The sequence below is a fragment of the Littorina saxatilis genome, linkage group LG8 (assembly GCF_037325665.1).
Source record: "Littorina saxatilis isolate snail1 linkage group LG8, US_GU_Lsax_2.0, whole genome shotgun sequence".
NCBI classification, from domain to species: domain Eukaryota; kingdom Metazoa; phylum Mollusca; class Gastropoda; order Littorinimorpha; family Littorinidae; genus Littorina; species Littorina saxatilis.
In genome coordinates, this window is record NC_090252.1 from 32,440,274 (window position 1) to 32,457,699 (window position 17,426).

A 17,426-nucleotide genomic window follows, 5' to 3' on the forward strand; every position below is an offset into this window, starting at 1 on the left:
TTGTAAGTTACACTGTGTGGCGATGGTGATGGTTGTTGGTGATGGTTGTGGTGGTGGTGATGATGATTGTGGTGGTGGTGGTTGTTAGTGATGATGTGGTGGTAGGGGGCCAGCCGAGGCAGGCAAAGACCGTCATCGCACTGGAGAACTATCAGGACCACGCTGCATCTGGAATCTCCAAGACATACGTGTACTTGTAAGCATAATACTGTGTGGCGATGGTGATGGTTGTTTGTGATGATTGTGGTTGTGGTGGTGTGTAGTAGAGGTACGAATCAGCGGATGATTTTCAATTAAAGGAAGTTGATCTGATTCACTAGGGTAAGACAAGGCTTCAACATCACACTGGAGGAAGCTGATGACGGAAAGAAAATGAGGTGCAAAGACGTAATCAGTCTCAAGACATCCAATGCCCTCACTCTCAGCGTTGACGGACGTGAGTGTACATAACTGTGCATGCACAGATACCCTGGAATTTCCCCCTGAAAGAGTTACCATTTTTGTTTAAGGAGATCTGGATTGTTGACAGTATTTGAAGTAACAAGTCAGTGTGAACAGGCATGAGCTTTCTATAACCTTCTTTCCTTCATGTTAATGTTAAATACACAGAGACCACGGTATAAACCGAGACAGGAAACCCAATTGATTCAGTCGCCAATTGCCCAAGGGTAAGGATAAGGGTACTATTTCATATAGTCCTGTGAGGTTACCCTCATGGAAATTCGGGCTGCTTTCCCACGGGGGAAAGCGAGCTGCCATACACAGTGCGGTGCTACCCACTTTTGTTCTGTTTCCTGCATGTGTGTGTTCATGTTTCGGAGCCGGGACGTCCCCCCGGACACACTTTTAACACTTGCTACCCCACCTATGTTGACCAATTTTATTTTAGCCGAGACCAGCTGTGCTGCAGCAGGTCACTCAGAATTGTAGTAGCTGTGTAGAAACTGTGTATCAACACGCTGGAATGCAGGCGTTAGATCGACGTTAGAGGAAGCGACTGAAGCTAACAGTCTGAGGGAATATATCCGTACCCGGTCAGATAGAGCCAAATGAGTGGGCACGGATATATCCGTTACTGGTAGACAATGAGTTAAACTATTTAATAAGGAGATCTAGATTGTCAATAGTATTTAAAGTAACAAGTGTGAACATTTAAGGCATGCGCTTTTCATAACCTTCTTTCCTTCACTGTTTTAATGTAAATAGTGTCAAACTCAGAGATTGATGTGTAAACCGAGACAGGAAACACAATCGATTCGGTCGCCGATAGCCAAATTAGATGTAATGCTGCGTCGGCCAAAACAAATAACGGTTTTGGGTGTGACGAAAAAAAAGAACAGGGCCGGAGTGCTATGTAAATTAGGAGCAGTTCTTCCAAACCCATTTAAAAAATATGACACTTCCAGCCTGTTCCCGCATATTGAGCCAGTATTTTTTGTTTGGGCAAATTGACGTTGCAGTTCCGGAGCAAATGATCTTCGTTTCTTAGCGAATTTGTGTTTGAACGTGTTTTTCCCATAATATAACAATGCACAGCTCGAAAATATGGCCAAGGACAAATCTACGGTTCTTCGAAGAAAGAAGAATAACAACATTCTTGTCCAATACGACTTGCATTTTGCCGTGTGCGCTGTAAAATCTCTCAACCTTCAAAGCAGACGAAAAGCAGACATCTTCATTTTCTTCCAAGGGAGAAATCGTTCGTCATAAAGTCTTGCAGCACCCAAACATACTTCTCCACGCTTTCTTTTCTTTTCATAATTATGCAGTTGCTTCGCAAAAATAAAATGTCATTGGTTTTCTCAACTTGTCAAGTCAGCCAAAGCGACCGTAGAGCACAGAACTGGGCAATAACACTGATTGGAATACGAAAGATCTTCGATGACGCAAATACAAATGACGTCATGTGGTCACACCTACTATGTCGAGAACTAAGCGTCGCAGAACCAGCGCCCTTCCATTAATTGGGGTGACGTGAAAACCACACAATCTACCATGCTTGCACATTTACAGTTATGTTGACATCAACATCTTCGAACACAGTCGTTTTTGAGGGAACTTTCCGTGCGCTTTGGTCTTGTGCTTGCGTGTACACACGAAGGGGTTTGATTAAGGCACTCAGCAGGTCGATCTGCACCCAAGTTGACCTGGAAGATTGGTAAAATCTCCACCCCGGGAGAAAACAAAACGGCGACCTTACGCACAGGAGGCCCATGTCTTATCCACTAGGCCACTGCGCTCTCTTCTCTGAGAACAATTCCACTCTACCACCTCAGATCTAATCAGGCTTTTACACGAGTCAAGATCATTCATGTATCATACAGTTAATGAGATACGATACCGATCCATACACAGCCTTGCGGTGACCTTACAAATGTTTGTATTATCATGATGACACTAAATCTAATCTACTGTGATACCTGTGATAACTGATGATGATTACTGTGATTGGTTTTATGTGTTTGGTTGGTCTCTTTTGGTAGTGCAATAGCGTTAATAATGGATTGTTGTTATCATCATTTGCATGGGGACTTGTCTGTTAGTCCAAACAGTGATATGGTTATTGTGATATTCTTGGCTGCACTTTAACATGGAATGTATGTATGTATGTATGTATGTATGTATGTATGTATGTATGTATGTATGTATGTATGTATGTATGTATGTATGTATGTATATATGTAGGTATGTATGTAGGTATGTATGTAGGTATGTATGCATGTGTGTTGGTGTGTCGGTGTGTCAAGTGTGCAAGTAAAAAGGGTATTGTAGTTGTATATATATTACTTTAGATATTTTTTTGTTATCATGGGTTTTATGAATTTTCTTCTCTTATTCTTTTATAATTATTAATTAATGACCTATATGTGCTGATGACCAATTTAATTTCCTTTGTTGGATCAATAAAATGTTATGAGTTATGAGTTATGAGTTAATAACGTAGACAAACTATACGCTCGACTTCTGTGTCATTTCCTAATGAGACCTACATAAAAAAAAGACACAACTTTTATTTGACGCCATTGTTTGCATTTGTGACGTCTTTTCAAAATTTGCTTCGCTTTTGACGTCAGAGATTTCATTTTGTTTCAGAAAGAGACAACTTGGTTTGTTAATGAGATCCGACACCGACACATGCATAGCCTGGCGGTGACCTTACGATTGATTTTCTTTAGCTGATATGACGAAATCACCGAGACAGACTTCTTTTTCGAAATTGTGTGTTAGTTATTGTGAGATGTGACACAATGTTTTACGTAACGTCATGCTTCGCAGTATGACGTCTTCTCTACATGTTCTTACTTATGACGTCAGAGATGTCACTGTGGAATACAGGGTCAAGAAGAGATGTCTCGTTTGGTTCAGTCGACGTCGTTTATTGTCATTAATTCGATGCCGTATTGTTACGTTATTTTGCTTGAATGTATATGCATTTGATGTTTGTATAGTATGGTTTTATTCAGAGTTAATATGTAAAGCGCGGAGAGTATAGTTTACTGTGGTTCGCGCTATATAAGCTGTCATTTTTATTATGCTCATTATTATTATGATTATTATTATTCTCATTCTTATTAATAGTATAATTAACATGCACAATTAACCCGTGCGTGTAATGCAGGTCACAGCGCAAACAAACGCCAAGCTGGTCATCACGACGACAACGCCGAGACCCGAGGCAACATAACCACCATCTCTGCCAGAACCCCTGGAGCGTCTCGCAACAAGTGGGTGGTGGTCGGGTCTGGCATCGGGGGCGCCTTCGGGTTCATTATGTTGGCCATGATGGTCTTCTGCTGCTACTCGCGGGCCAGCGCTGCTGACCCCAAGGTGACGACCACAAAAAAGACAAAGATAGACTGCCAAGGTTCCAAAATGCACAATAACAATTTTGTTTTAAAGTTATGGAACACGCTTTCGACGCAGACGTCATTTCCTTGAGCGTCATTCATTTCGTCATTAGACTTGACGTCATTGAGGTCATTTCCTGAGACTAGAAACACAAACACTTTCTTATCTTTTGTTCTTCTTTTTTGGCTCACGTAAGTGTAGCCTATGCGATGCTAACTTTTGTCTGTCTGTGCGTGTGTGTGTGTGTGTGTGTGTGTGTGTGTGTGTGATAGAAACTTTAACATTTCCGAGTCTATGGATGACGTCATGATGCATTAATTGACGTCAAACACTTTTGACCGAGACGTAATCTTCTTATGCGAGCTTTATCCATTGGTGTTTGACGTCAGTTAATGCATCATGACGTCATGCCTCCCTGTAGTCTTTCTCTCTCGCGCGGTGTGTTCATTTTGTGCACATGTGTTATTGTTACTGTTTGTGTATGTGTACTCGCGTGTGTGTGTGTGTGTGTGTGTGTGTGTGTGTAAGAGACAGAGAGTGTGTGTGTGTATGTGTTTGTGGGTGTGTGTGTGTGTGTGTGTGTGTGTGCATGAGTTTGTGTGTATGTTTGTGTGTGTGTATGTGTTTGTTTGTAAAGGTGTGTGTGTCCGTCTGTCTATGTGCGTATGAGTGTGTGTTTTGTATGTATGACGGAGTGATTGAGTTTGTTACTGTTTGTCGATTTCTGACGGGAGCCTTGAAGGCTTCGCCTCTTGTTGTGTTTAGGAATAGGCTTCTAAGCTAAGTTCATTAGAGTATACAGGGTGGTGCCACAAGTCATGCATATCGGAAGACGTGAGTCTCACCTATACACTAAGTTGTTGACACCTCACTGTCAGCTATTTACTTATCCTGGTCATGTTAATACCCCTAAAAGTACGCAGGAAAACAACAACTGAGAGACGACAGTTATAAACGTCTGGGACGAAAAGATCACATCTCTGTTCTGTCACCATGTGGCATTTTGTGACGCTCCGTTGTTTAGTTCCAACGAAGCGAAGTTTCGCGCGACGCTCTACATTTTAGTTTGTAGCTTGTCTACCTCGAGTATGCATGACTGTTGTCAGTCATGCTGTCTTCTCTAGAGACCTTGGGACGAAGAACCTGTGATTGTATTGTTTAATTTTGTCGTAATGTAGCGGAAATAATTAAACGATGTTTTTGTTTTGTTTGTATTCAAGGTGAAGACCTCTGAACCCAAAGCACCCGGTCCTGCCGTTGCGTCCGCCGCTGCTCCTGCTGCTACTGCTGCACCTGCTGCTGCTGCACCTGCTGTTGCTGCAGCTGTTGTTGTTGTTGTTGCTGCTGAGGATGGTGGTGTTGGTGGTGGTGCACCTGAGCCTTTTGGGCCTTCTTCTGCTGACCCTCCTGCTCCTGCTGCAGGCCCTGCAAAGCCTGACGCGGCTGATGATGCTGCTATCCGCGAAAGCCAAGGCGCAGAGGCGGAGGTCGGAGTCACGGATGCCACGTTGGGCGCAGTGGAGTAGTTTCTTTGTATCAAACGTCGGTCACAGGAGAGTAGTTTCTTTGTGTCACACGTCGGATGCAACGTCGGGCGCAGGGGGTAGGTTCTCAGTATCAAACGTCCAATTGACGCAATTGGAGTAGATTCTTCGTATCAAACATCGGATGCAACGTCGGACGCAAAGAAGTAGTTTCTGTGTATCAAACGTCGGTCGCAGGAGAGTAGTTTCTTGTATTAAACGTCGGTCGCAGGAGAGTAGTTTCTTTGTATTAAACGTTGGTCGCAGGAGAGTAGTTTCTTGTATCAAACGTCGGTCGCAGGAGAGTAGTTTCTTTGTATTAAACGTCGGTCGCAGGAGAGTAGTTTCTTTGTATTAAACGTCGGTCGCAGGAGAGTAGTTTCTTTGTATCAAACGTCGGTCGCAGGAGAGTAGTTTCTTTGTATCAAACGTCGGTCGCAGGAGAGTAGTTTTTTTGTATCGAACGTTGCACGCAACGTCGGACGCAGGGGAGTAGTTTGTTGTTGTATCAAACATCGGATGACAGGTCGGACGCACAGTAGCCGTCGTTTCTGGTTCTGCCCCAGAATACTTCTCAGAACTCCTCAATCTCTACACCCCCTCTCGTCAGCTTCGCTCCGCCGCCGACACTCGACTCTTCCGACTCCCCACAGTGCAAACAAAGACATGTGGCGAATGGTCCTTCGCCTATCAAGCCCCTGTGACCTGGATAAGATTACCACTGCCTCTCAGACACACAGATTCTCTCACTACATTCAAGACAAATCTCAAAACACACCTCTTTCAGCGCAAGTGATTTTCCCTCCAGCATCTCCCCACCCACCCCATCCCGCCCCACCTCACCCCCTACCTAGTGCCTAAAATAACGTGTATATATATTTTCTGCGCTTTGTGTCAGCACTGTTTGTGTGTGTGTAAATAGTATTGTTGACACGTTTTTATACAGTAGCCTTATGTGGTTCTTGTGCCTAGGCTGTGTATTGGATTGTCATTGTATGCCTGCATCATTAGTTGTCAGTAATTATTACATGTGCTGATTGTTCTCTTTGCCTGCGCGCGTATAGTATGTTGGTTATGATTGGTCATAGTATGTTTGTTTATGTTTGGTCGTTATCTTTGCCTGTGCGTGTACATGTATTGTATGGTTGGTCGTTTTCTTTGCCTGTGCATGTATAGTTTGTTGGTTATGTTTGGTCGGTTTCATTGCCTGTGCGTGTATAGTATGCTTGGTCGATGTATGTATTGTAAAGCGCTAAGAGTAGACATTTTTCTAGAATAGCGCTATAAAAGTTTGCATTATTATTATTAATAGTAAGTACCTAATAAACAACGCTGCTGAGTTATGTATCCGAGTCATCAGGAATTATAATTGAAGTCGTACAAAGTAGAACTTTAAATGAGGTTTGGTGTGCGTGTGGATCCGTGGGCATAGGCTTGTGTGTATGTATGTGTGTGTGTGAGCGCGTGTGTGTGTGTGGTCTGAGAAATGTGTTCAGCTTGAGTATATCAGTTAAATTGTTATCAACATTAAAGCTCGCGGCTTAGTGCTAGTTGTGTCAATTATGTGTGTGTTAGTGTGTGTGTTATACACGTTAGTGTGTGTATATGTGCGTGAGTATATGTGTGTGTGTGTGTGTGTGTGCTGTGTGCGCGCGCGCGTGTGTGTGTGTGTGTGTGTGTGTGTGCACATGTGTGTTTGTTGTTGGTTGTGTGTGTGTGTGTGTGTGTGTGACGGCGAGTTACTTCATTTCTTTTTGGTGATATGTTAATACGGACATACTCATTAGATGAAATAGTTTATTATTTTATTGTAGAATCAATTACAAAAACTCCATGTTCACTCATACTCTAAAACCAAACGTTAAAAGAAAACATAACAAATCAAACCAAATTGAGATATAAACAGTTACCAAAATAAAAGAGGGACACACTGCGTTTTGCGGACAAAGATTCGTCAAGAAACGTCGGACAGATAATTCGGCTGGTTTTGAGCAGATATTAAGCCAACAGTCTGAGACAAGAACATGCCTTTGTAAATTTACTTTACAAGAGAATACTCAGGAACACATCATGCAGAAATTCCTGAGAAAAGTGCAAACATGTAAATAATAAATTGACACGTACCTGACGTCATTTAAAAAAATATATCGAGGAACATTTTTTGGGGGAAAGCTTAGTATGAAGACCACATGAAGCAAATATACAAAAACAGGGTTATGTTAAACTTTAGCTTTGTCAATTCATTGACTTTTTCTACTGCGATATAAGCCTCTGAGTTTGAAGAACTTGCTCTAGTAGACATACAGACTTTTGTCATTACCATTCAAGTTACGGAATTAACTGTACGGATGCGTTTCATTCACATGGGTTTTGCAAGAAAAACGTCGGCGCAACCGGGAAGGTTGCCATCTTTGTCGATAAGCGACGTATATAAAGGAAGACAACCATGGCAGCTGTTTTCCTCGATTAAATGACCACCTTCATTGAGTATGCTTAATGTTGGGGCTCAACCTGGCTATTAATTTTACAAGAATAATTATTTGCTTTGAGGAAGTGAATGGTATCAAAAATATGTAAAAACAAGTCGCGTGAGACGAAATTACTACATTTAGTCAAGCTGTGGAACTCACAGAATGAAACTGAACGTAGTCCGCCGCTAGTGCAAAAGGCAGTGAAAGTGACGAGCCTGTTTGGCGCGGTAGCGATTGCGCTGTGCTTCATAGCACGCTTTACTGTACCTCTCTTCGTTTTAACTTTCTGAGCGTGTTTTTAATCCAAACATATCATATCTATATGTTTTTGGAATCAGGAACCGACAAGGAATAAGATGAAATAGTTTTTAAAACGATTTCGGAAATTTAATTTTGATCATAATTTTTAATTTTCAGAGCTTGTTTTTAATCCAAATATAACATATGTATATGTTTTTGGAATCAGAAAATGACGCAGAATAAGATGAAATTGTTTTTGGATCGTTTGATAAAAAAATAATTTTAATTAAAAGTTTCCGATTTTTAATGACCAAACTCACTCATTAGTTTTTAAGCCACCAAGCTGAAATGCAATACCAAACCCCGGCCTTCGTCGAAGATTGCTTTGCCAAAATTTCAATCAATTTAATGAAAAAATGAGGGTGTGACAGTGCCGCCTCAACTTTTACAAAAAGCCGGATATGACGTCATCAAAGGTATTTATCGAAAAAAAGAAAAAAAACGTCCGGGGATAACATACCCAGGAACTCTCATGTCAAATTTCATAAAGATCGGCCCAGTAGTTAAGTCTGAATCGCTCTACACACACACACAGAGACAGACACACATACACACACACACACACACACACACACACACACACACACACACACACATACACCACGACCCTCGTCTCGATTCCCCCCTCTATGTTAAAACATTTAGTCAAAACTTGACTAAATGTAAAAACCACCGGATTGTGAGCGATGAATTTACATCGCTTAAGTCCAATGTACATTACCATAGCTTGTGCAGGTGAAATATGTACAGTTAATTTAAAAGCATATTTATAGCATTGGCTACTTATCATTACAGAGCTTCGGCTTCTCTTAAATGTTATCACACACACACACACACACACACACACACAGAGACACACACACACACACACACACACAAAGCTTATGGGTTTTCGCTATGCTAAGAGCATACTACCGTATATGTACATTAGTAAACCTACTTGGTGTAACTTTAATTGTCTCTTCCGTTCAATACAGATTTATACTCCTGAACATAGTATATGTCGCAAAACTATATGGTATGACTACCTCCCCCCCCTCCCCTCTCCCCCCCCCCCCCCCCCCTCCTACCAAAAAAAACACAAACTGTGTCATGAACATAGTATGGTACATATAAGGATCAGGATAATATTTGATATAATCATGCGATTACGCTCACGGAAATTCGGGCTGGTTTCTCACTGGCAAAAGAGAGGAGAGTCTGCACAAAGTTGGCTATGGGAAATAAATCCCTTGCTGATCTGAGGATCGAACCCAAAGCCGACAGCGAGAACTGGTTTCTTAAGCCAGCGCTGCTATACCGACTGAGCTAACGTAATTCGCTTTTTTGGTTGGATCTAAAACAAATCCCCTGCTGTATGCACAAAGTACTGTTAATGTAAATAAGCGAAGCTTCTCGGTGTAGCTAAATTGCCTCTTACGGCTATGTTTAAAGGTTCCCTACATGCAAGTCAAACATATTCCCTGTGCTCTGAGCATATTACTGTGTATGTACAGTCGGAACGGTCAATAACGACCACCCTAGGGACCGACCCAAATTGGTCCATATGGACAAGTGGGGCTGTAGAAAGGTGACATATATTGAAGAAACACTCGTCTGCGACCCTTCGGTTGTTGTGGGCAGGTGGTCGCTATAGAAAAGTGAATTCTATTGAAAAAACACTCGTCTGCGATCACTCGGAGTCGTAGTTGTGGGCAGGTGGTCGCTTTCGAGAGGTGGTCGCAAGGGCAGGTTCGACTGTATATCAGCTAAGCAAAAAAGTACCCGGTGTTACGAAAAAAGTGCATCCACACAGCTAGGCTTCATGATCTATGTGATCCGTTGTGGGCGTGTATGTAAAAACAATCATTTGTCATGAACAAAGTGGGTATACATCTGCAACGCGACCTTTCCAACATTACCCAAAGAATGTCCTAGGCTGCAACATGATACACCTAAAAAATGACGCAAAAAGTCCCGTTTTTGACCGCTCTTGCGATCGACACCTGCATCAGTAGGAATAGCATAGCACGCGAAATACGCAAGGTAGCAAAACAAAACAATCTATGCAGGGTAATAATTAGTTTGACTTTCTTCTCGTATGTCAAAGTTGCAAAGTTTTGCCTATTGTCATTTCTTGTCAATTTTTCATTAGGCTCTTCCGTTTTTGTCTGGTCGATTTTGAGGGTACCCTTACTTGAGCGGCGGTCACGTTATCCTTGTAAAAGAAATATTTAATCCAAAAGGCGATCCTGGAGGTTAAGTGAACGGTCTTAACTGGCATATACAGTTTTAATGAAATGACACGGGGATTAATGCTTTAATTTGGGTTTGAAGTTAGTTGCAATAATGTTTTGGCCAAGTTTAGTATGAAAGCAAACCTTCATTTTCTAACTAATCCAAACGCTACCCTGTAACAGTGACACAAAGAGTCAGCAAACCTAGATGGCTAAACTATAGCCCTTAACGGGCAATTCCAAGGAATACCCTGTATCATAAATACAGTACAACAGCAAAATAAGATTGGCAGTATCCTTCACCGGTAAATCCAAGGAACTCCCTGTATTATGAATATATAAGACAACAATAAAATAGGATTCCAAACTACACCGGCAAATCTAAGGAATGCACGCATTATGCATATAATACAACAGCAAAAAAAGATGGTCAAACCAGTCCTTTATGGGCACGTTTAAGGTATTCCTGTATCATCAGTATAATACAACAGCAAAACTAGATGGTCAAGCAGGTCACCCACGGGTAAGTCCAAGAAATTCCATGTAACATAAATAAAATACAACAGCAAAGTAAGATTGTCAAACTATAGTCCTTCAACAGTAAATCCAAGGAATTCCCTTTATCATAAATGATGTTATAATACAACAGCAAAACTAGATTGCCAAACCAGTCCTTTCCAGTCAAATCCAAAACGTTCACGGTGCCACGAATATATTACAGCAGCAAAGCTAGTCCTCTACAACCGTGTCAGGTAAGTTCAGTGTGTCATGATCCCAAGCAGGGCATCTCAGTCACTGTCCTCAAGCAGTGGAGGGGGCGGGGCGTTGAAGTCGATCTGGGCGTAGTCGGTGGAGGGTAGATCCTTGATGACCGATGTACGGGGCTTGACCCCGCTGAAGTCCAGCTGTCCGTACAGACATCCCTCCGCGTTGGGCACCCTGGCATCAATAATGATCTCTCCTCGGTCTTCATCAGTCATCCGTGTTAGGCCGTTAGCAGCTACTGCGCTGTCGTCCGCTTTCGATGTATCGACGTTTGTGTCGGATGTGGCAGAATGGATCCTTGGTGTGCCAACGTTCTTCGTCAAGGATTTTCCGGCAGTAATTCTCGGAGTTCCAACTTCGGTCTCATGTTCTTGCTTGAGGGGCAGAGGCTGAGCGTTATTCGTCCTGGATTTGCGACTTCTAGCGACATCTTCTTTTCCGGCAGGTCTGAGCAAAGGTTCTTCAAAGGTGGGCGCAGAAGATCCTGAGCTGTGGTTCCTTGCATTGGAAGTTATCTGCGGTAAAAGCAAAACGAACATAAGTAAAGTAAGCAAACGTTACGAATCAAAATCGAACTTGAACTACATCTACTACTTCTCCAAATCTCTCTCTCTCTCTCTCTCTCTCTCTCTCTCTCTCTCTCTCTCTCTCTCTCTCTCTCTCTCTCTCTCTCTCTCTCTCTCTCTCTCTCTCTCTCTCTCTCTTTTCAGTAACTGATTATATAAAATCCTACTTTCGGAAATAAAGAAACTTGTGATTTACTACCTCTTTTTTTATTTTTTTTAACATCACAATCTCTCATCAATTTGTCAAAAACAAAAACCATGCCTTTTCAGGCACAAGCGGATGGAAATCGCTGTGATCATGATAAGTATAGATAGTGCATATCTGGTGATCATGTTCGAATTCGTGTTTGACAGCGGTATTTAATACGACATAGTTACTACCTCAGTTCAGTGTCTTCACAGGTTGATATGAAATTCTTGACACTCTCTTTTCTCCTGTTTCCTATCCATCTTGCATTCTTATTTACTTCATATCTACATGTAGTATATATAACCGCCACGGTTGGCTTAGTGGTAAGGCGTCCGCCCCGTGATCGGCAGGCCGTGGGTTCGAACCCCGCCCGGGTCATACCTAAGACTTTAAAATTGGCAGTCTAGTGGCTGCTCCGCCTGGCGTCTGGCATTATGGTGTTAGTGCTAGGATGCTAGGACTGGTTGGTCCGGTGTCAGAATAATGTGACTGGGTGAGTCAAGCCTGTGCTGCGACTTCTGTTTTGTGTGTGGCGCACGTTATGTCAAAGCAGCGCCGCCCTGATAATGGCCCTTCGTGGTCGGCTGGGCGTTAAGCAAACAAACAAACAAACAAACAAACATGTAGTATAGCAGCTAGTCTCCCAGCCGGTAACTTGTTAGCATTAACACTTCGCAAACAGCACTGGTTTTTCCATTGCTCATTTTTTTCTTCCTCTGTGTATTCTTGATTTAAATGATATCAATATTATGTTGTTCAAGAAGATTTCAATTCATATTTTATTAATCCCACCCCAACATGAAATGATAGGTATGATTATGTGAGCACTTACTTTAAGTTTCCAATTTGTTGTGCTCCTTTACAAGCATGTTGCTGTATGTTCATGTGAGTGCATATATGAATGCAATTTTATTCAGAAAAAATGCACCGGTTTAATGTAATAAGGATGTCTTTGCATCATTAAATGTTATACCATAATTATATTAAATCCCCATTTTGCTTGTTCGACAACTAATTTGCGAGCATCAAATAACTGCATAAGGTAAGCTGGGAGAAGAGTCGTTGTCGATACTTGTCCTTGTAAAGCAAAATTCTACATCAATTCAGTTTGCATTCTTGCTTTAAAACCACAATGCAAAGAGCAAACAACAAATAAGGCGCAGACTACTGCTGTGGCCAGGTTTGGTTGTTGAGTTTATATTGAGTTGCGCCCCTTCTTTTCTGAGAAAATGAAATGAAAACAGGGAAGTACGTTATACTGCGCAGTAAGTTTAGGTAGTTGTGTGTGTGTGTGTGTGTGTGTGTGTGTGTGTGAGAGAGAGAGAGAGAGAGAGAGAGAGAGAGAGAGAGAGAGATAGTGTGTGTGTGTGTGTGTGTGTGTGTGTATGTGTGTGTGTGTGTGCGTACCTGCGTGCGTGTGTGTGTGTGTATGTGCGTGTGTGTGTACGTGTGTGTGTGTGTGTGTGTAGGTCTACGAACGCGTGCGCGTGCGCGCGTGCTTACAGATAATTTCCTTGATCAGTGTTATGTTGATATTTAACTATGGCTGTGTACACTAACTTTTCAGTAGCAGGTGTCATATTCATGTCTCTAAAAGGCAACCAACCATGCGAAAGGTCATGGCTAAAACCTGTAGGCTACTCTAACTTTCATTTCATAACGTAATAATAACCAAGCTGGTCGCAGTGCCTTTATGCTTCCTTTGAGCATTGACAAGAAGTAATCGTTTTATAAAAACAAATATATGGCAGGGGCGGATCTGGGTTTTGAAAGGGGGGGGTGCAAAGTTTTTTGTGTTTTTTTTGTTGTATCTTATCAGCGAAGGCGCGAAGCGCCGAACCGATGGCGCGAAGCGCCGAGCATGCTAGGGGGGTCCGGGGGCATGCCCCCCCGGAATTTTTTTTAAAAAGGAAGCAAAATTGTGCAATCTGGTGCAATCTGAGCGTGTAAAGTGCTATTTTCAGGTGATACATTTTTCTTCTTTTTTTTGTGTTTTGTTTTGTTTGTCCCGCTGGGGGGGGGGGGGGGGTGCAATTGCACCCATTGCACCCCACCCAGATCCGCCCCTGTATGGATAAATGAATACATACAAAAGTTGTATCACGCATGAGAAATGTGTCTGACTTTTGAAGTGCTTAGTTTAAAACTGATAATAAGGAAAACCAAGTGCATGACTCTTCGTGGCAGGAGCAAATGCGCAGAAAGGATTACTTGCACTTATGTATATCAACGCTTTGCCCTCAGTTCTGGTAGTAAAACAGCAGCTGACGATAATCAAAATAGTAGGTAAGTAAAACTACAGAAAGAGCGACAGAACTCCAACTCCAACTCGAAAACGTTATTATAGAAGGATGATAGCATTAGGTCCATATGGTCCTTTTTTTTTTTTACAAAGACAGTGGGAGAGAGGAGGAAAGAGAGGAGGGAGAGAGGAGGAAGGGGGTGGGGGAGGAGAAAGAGAGACGGGGGTATAGACATGAGAATGTACATGTAGAAAGATAGAGAGAGAGACAGACACTGAGACAAAAAGACAAACATACAGACAAACAGAAAGAAGGACAATCAGACAGACAGACAGACAGACCGAGAGACAGAGCAGATACACAATAAGATAAACTACCACAACGCGTTTTACCTCTTCAGTACAGGGCTCGCTCGTTTGTGCTGGAACAATCATACGAGATATGATTAATCACCGGTACCACGACGCTAAACCGACATAATGAATGGCGCTCTTAACCACGATAACTGTTGTGGTTTTTATTTCTTGCATACGGTTGATTAGTTGGTTGAGGTTGGTTAAAACAGGCACTTAAACATATTAAATGTATATAGCAAGAAACTCTTCAGGAAATAAATTACCGACATTTATACTGCTTTGAAAGCGAGAATTTCACTATAATAAACATTGTCCACAATTGTTATATAAGGCAAGACATACAGACTGCCACATGGGCGTCAACTCAGATTGAGACTGAATCACGTACACTTCTTTTCAATTAGATATAATAACCAGACAGCTCACATCAGTTTTTTTTATTTCAAAACTGACATTTACGATACAGGAGGGAGGGGGGGGGGGGTTTAATCACCCACAATGTTCTTCCAGCGCTCTTGACGGACGTCCCTGACGATACGTTCCGTTTGCTGATCTGTAACAGTGTCGTTAGTTATAGTTCAGACATATGAATGAATATTTATGAGGGCATGACAATAAAACATTTGTCATCATTTTCACGAGTTTTCATTCACAAACACCTGGGAAATAAATCTCATGTTCCCCATGCAATAACTCGAGGTGGTGATTGGGTTTGAGCTTTCAGGTGAAACGTGGATTGTAAAAGCCAATCAGGCCATCGCGGCTTTGGATTTGTGTTTCCGAGGACAACGATTGTAAGCATTAACTTTCAAAGACCCAATCAATGTTGATAATTACCGCGGCGACTCATGGTCAATTTGCAACTTATCTCTGTAATCGCAAAATCCACAACGAGAAAAGAAATATGCTCAACACTTACTGAACTCACAGGTACGATCGCAGCTCTGTACATTTTCAGACTGGAAGAAAAGCGTCAACAAGCTACGTTTGACGTCACATACAAGTTTGACGTGTTATCTGGTGCTACTGTGACGATGCTTTGTGGCCCGGAGTTGGATTCTAAAAATTCGTCTCCCTGTGGGTTATTGTGCATTTTGTTGCACAACCAAAATGATGACAAAAACGATGTTTGGTGGCTTGTTGTCAGACCAGCATTTTGTTGTTGGTCCTCGGGGAGCATATCGCCTTTTGTCTCATAATATGTATCAACCGCGGCCTTCGGCCTTGGTCGATAAAGATGAAACAAAAGACGATATGGTCCCCTTGGACCAACAAAAAAGCTGGTCTGTCATCAACCACCAAACATCTTATATTGTCATCATTTTCACGAGTTTTCATTCACAGCCAACTGGGAAATAAATGTCATGTTCCCCATGCAATAAATCTCTGGTTCCCATAGTTGCAGGAAGCTGGTTATACATGAATAATCAAAAGCAAACCCAATAGAAACGCTCTGGGATTCTTCGGCTCTTTTCATCGGCGTTTCCCCAGACCTAGACAGACGACACTGCTTTGCAAAGTTCCAAAAACGAACTGGCAAACTGGCAAAAGTAAACAAAATACAAAACTACTTCGTGAAAGGTCATACATTCATCACAAACAGATGAAACCTAGCGATATGTTTTCTCTTCTTACAAAGTCAAGGACTGCGTGTATCTGTGTTTCGATACACAGACGTTCGGAGAAACACGAACGTCAAACCAATTGACCCCTCCCGACACACACATTTTGACCCGTGCGCAAGACGTTGTATCGCTAAACGAAGCGCAAATAAGAAATAACAATAAAAGCAAAGATCATAGCAACAAGAAATGCAAACATCTAACAAAGCCGAGCAAGCAGAATGACAGGTCTAATGAAAACTGACAAAGAGACAATAAGTCGGAAACAAGATCGCGATTCTTTCCTTCGCTGCACGACGCAAATCCTCTGTGACCCTTGACCCAACGTGCCTTGCTGCACGATGCAAATCGTCTGTGACCTTTGACCCAACGTAGCTTCCACATTCGATCACTAAGTTTAATATTTACAACTGAAAAACGAGGGGATGGAATACTGAGAGGAACCTACAGAACCGTGCATCCTCAAACCTGACATCTTATCTCAACATTTTATGAACTCAAAACACAGAGAAAGTTGCTTTCACACGCCAGCTTTGATTGCAACAACGTGTTTGGGCCCCAAAACATGTATGATCGAAATGGAACTCGTGTTTCAAAGCATGGCTCCCTGTGTTGATTTTGCTCTTATTTTCTCACTACCAAAATGATGACAAAAACGATGTTTGTTGGTTTGTTGTCAGATCAGTGGGTTTTTTTCCCGGTCCTCGGGGGGCATATCGACTTTTGTTTCATATTTAATGACCGTGGCCTTCGGCCTTGGTCAATAAATATGAAACAAAAGACGATTATGCTCCCCCTCGGACCGAAAAAAAAGCTGGTCTGTCAACAACCCGTCAAACATCGTATAATGTCTCACGCTTTATTTCTTTGCCACTACTAAAGCAAGCGTGTGCACGCTTCTGGAGCATGACACGATCGAAGTCAAACTCGCAAAACGGCTTCGTTAGACAATCAGCGTAATCTCGTGTGGAAGGAAACACTGCCCCACTTCAAATTCTGAATAGCAGGTAATATTACTGAATCTAGTCAGCACGTGTCTCTTTATGCCAAGGAGGGTCATATGCTGTAACACGTCTTTTCATTCTTAGAATGTAGCCTTTCAAACTTGTTCGCGCGATAATATGCACACGCATACATACACACACACACACACACACACACACACACACACACACACACACATACACACGCACACACACAGGGTTGGTGTAATGCTTCACTGCTGTAGCCAGAACGAACTTGAAATTACTGTACATGTACCGAACAAGCTTCAGCAGGCTTCATTTTTGAGAAAGCGGTAAAACGAGAGAGAGAGAGAGAGAGAG

The 17,426-nt window shown here is 42.2% G+C and overlaps 2 protein-coding genes across 3 annotated transcripts in view; one reads left to right on the forward strand and one right to left on the reverse strand.

Annotated features, from left to right (window-relative positions):
- Positions 1 to 5,909, forward strand: part of LOC138972262 (uncharacterized) — a 34,340-nt gene extending 28,431 nt beyond the window's left edge. For both annotated transcript variants that reach the window (XM_070344980.1, XM_070344979.1), the window contains 3 exons: positions 321 to 436; positions 3,620 to 3,828; positions 5,070 to 5,909. In XM_070344980.1, the coding sequence (XP_070201081.1) occupies positions 321 to 436; positions 3,620 to 3,828; positions 5,070 to 5,375 (631 nt within the window). In that variant the 3' untranslated portion in view covers positions 5,376 to 5,909. The remainder of the gene's footprint in view (positions 1 to 320; positions 437 to 3,619; positions 3,829 to 5,069) is intronic.
- A 4,158-nt stretch (positions 5,910 to 10,067) lies between these two features.
- LOC138973331 (uncharacterized) overlaps positions 10,068 to 17,426 on the reverse strand; it is a 10,483-nt gene continuing 3,124 nt past the window's right edge. Inside the window, exons 3-5 of the mRNA XM_070346058.1 lie at positions 14,977 to 15,032; positions 14,516 to 14,544; positions 10,068 to 11,639 (exon numbers count right to left, since the gene is read on the reverse strand). Coding sequence (XP_070202159.1) covers positions 11,148 to 11,639; positions 14,516 to 14,544; positions 14,977 to 15,032 — 577 coding nt within the window. The 3' untranslated portion in view covers positions 10,068 to 11,147. The remainder of the gene's footprint in view (positions 11,640 to 14,515; positions 14,545 to 14,976; positions 15,033 to 17,426) is intronic.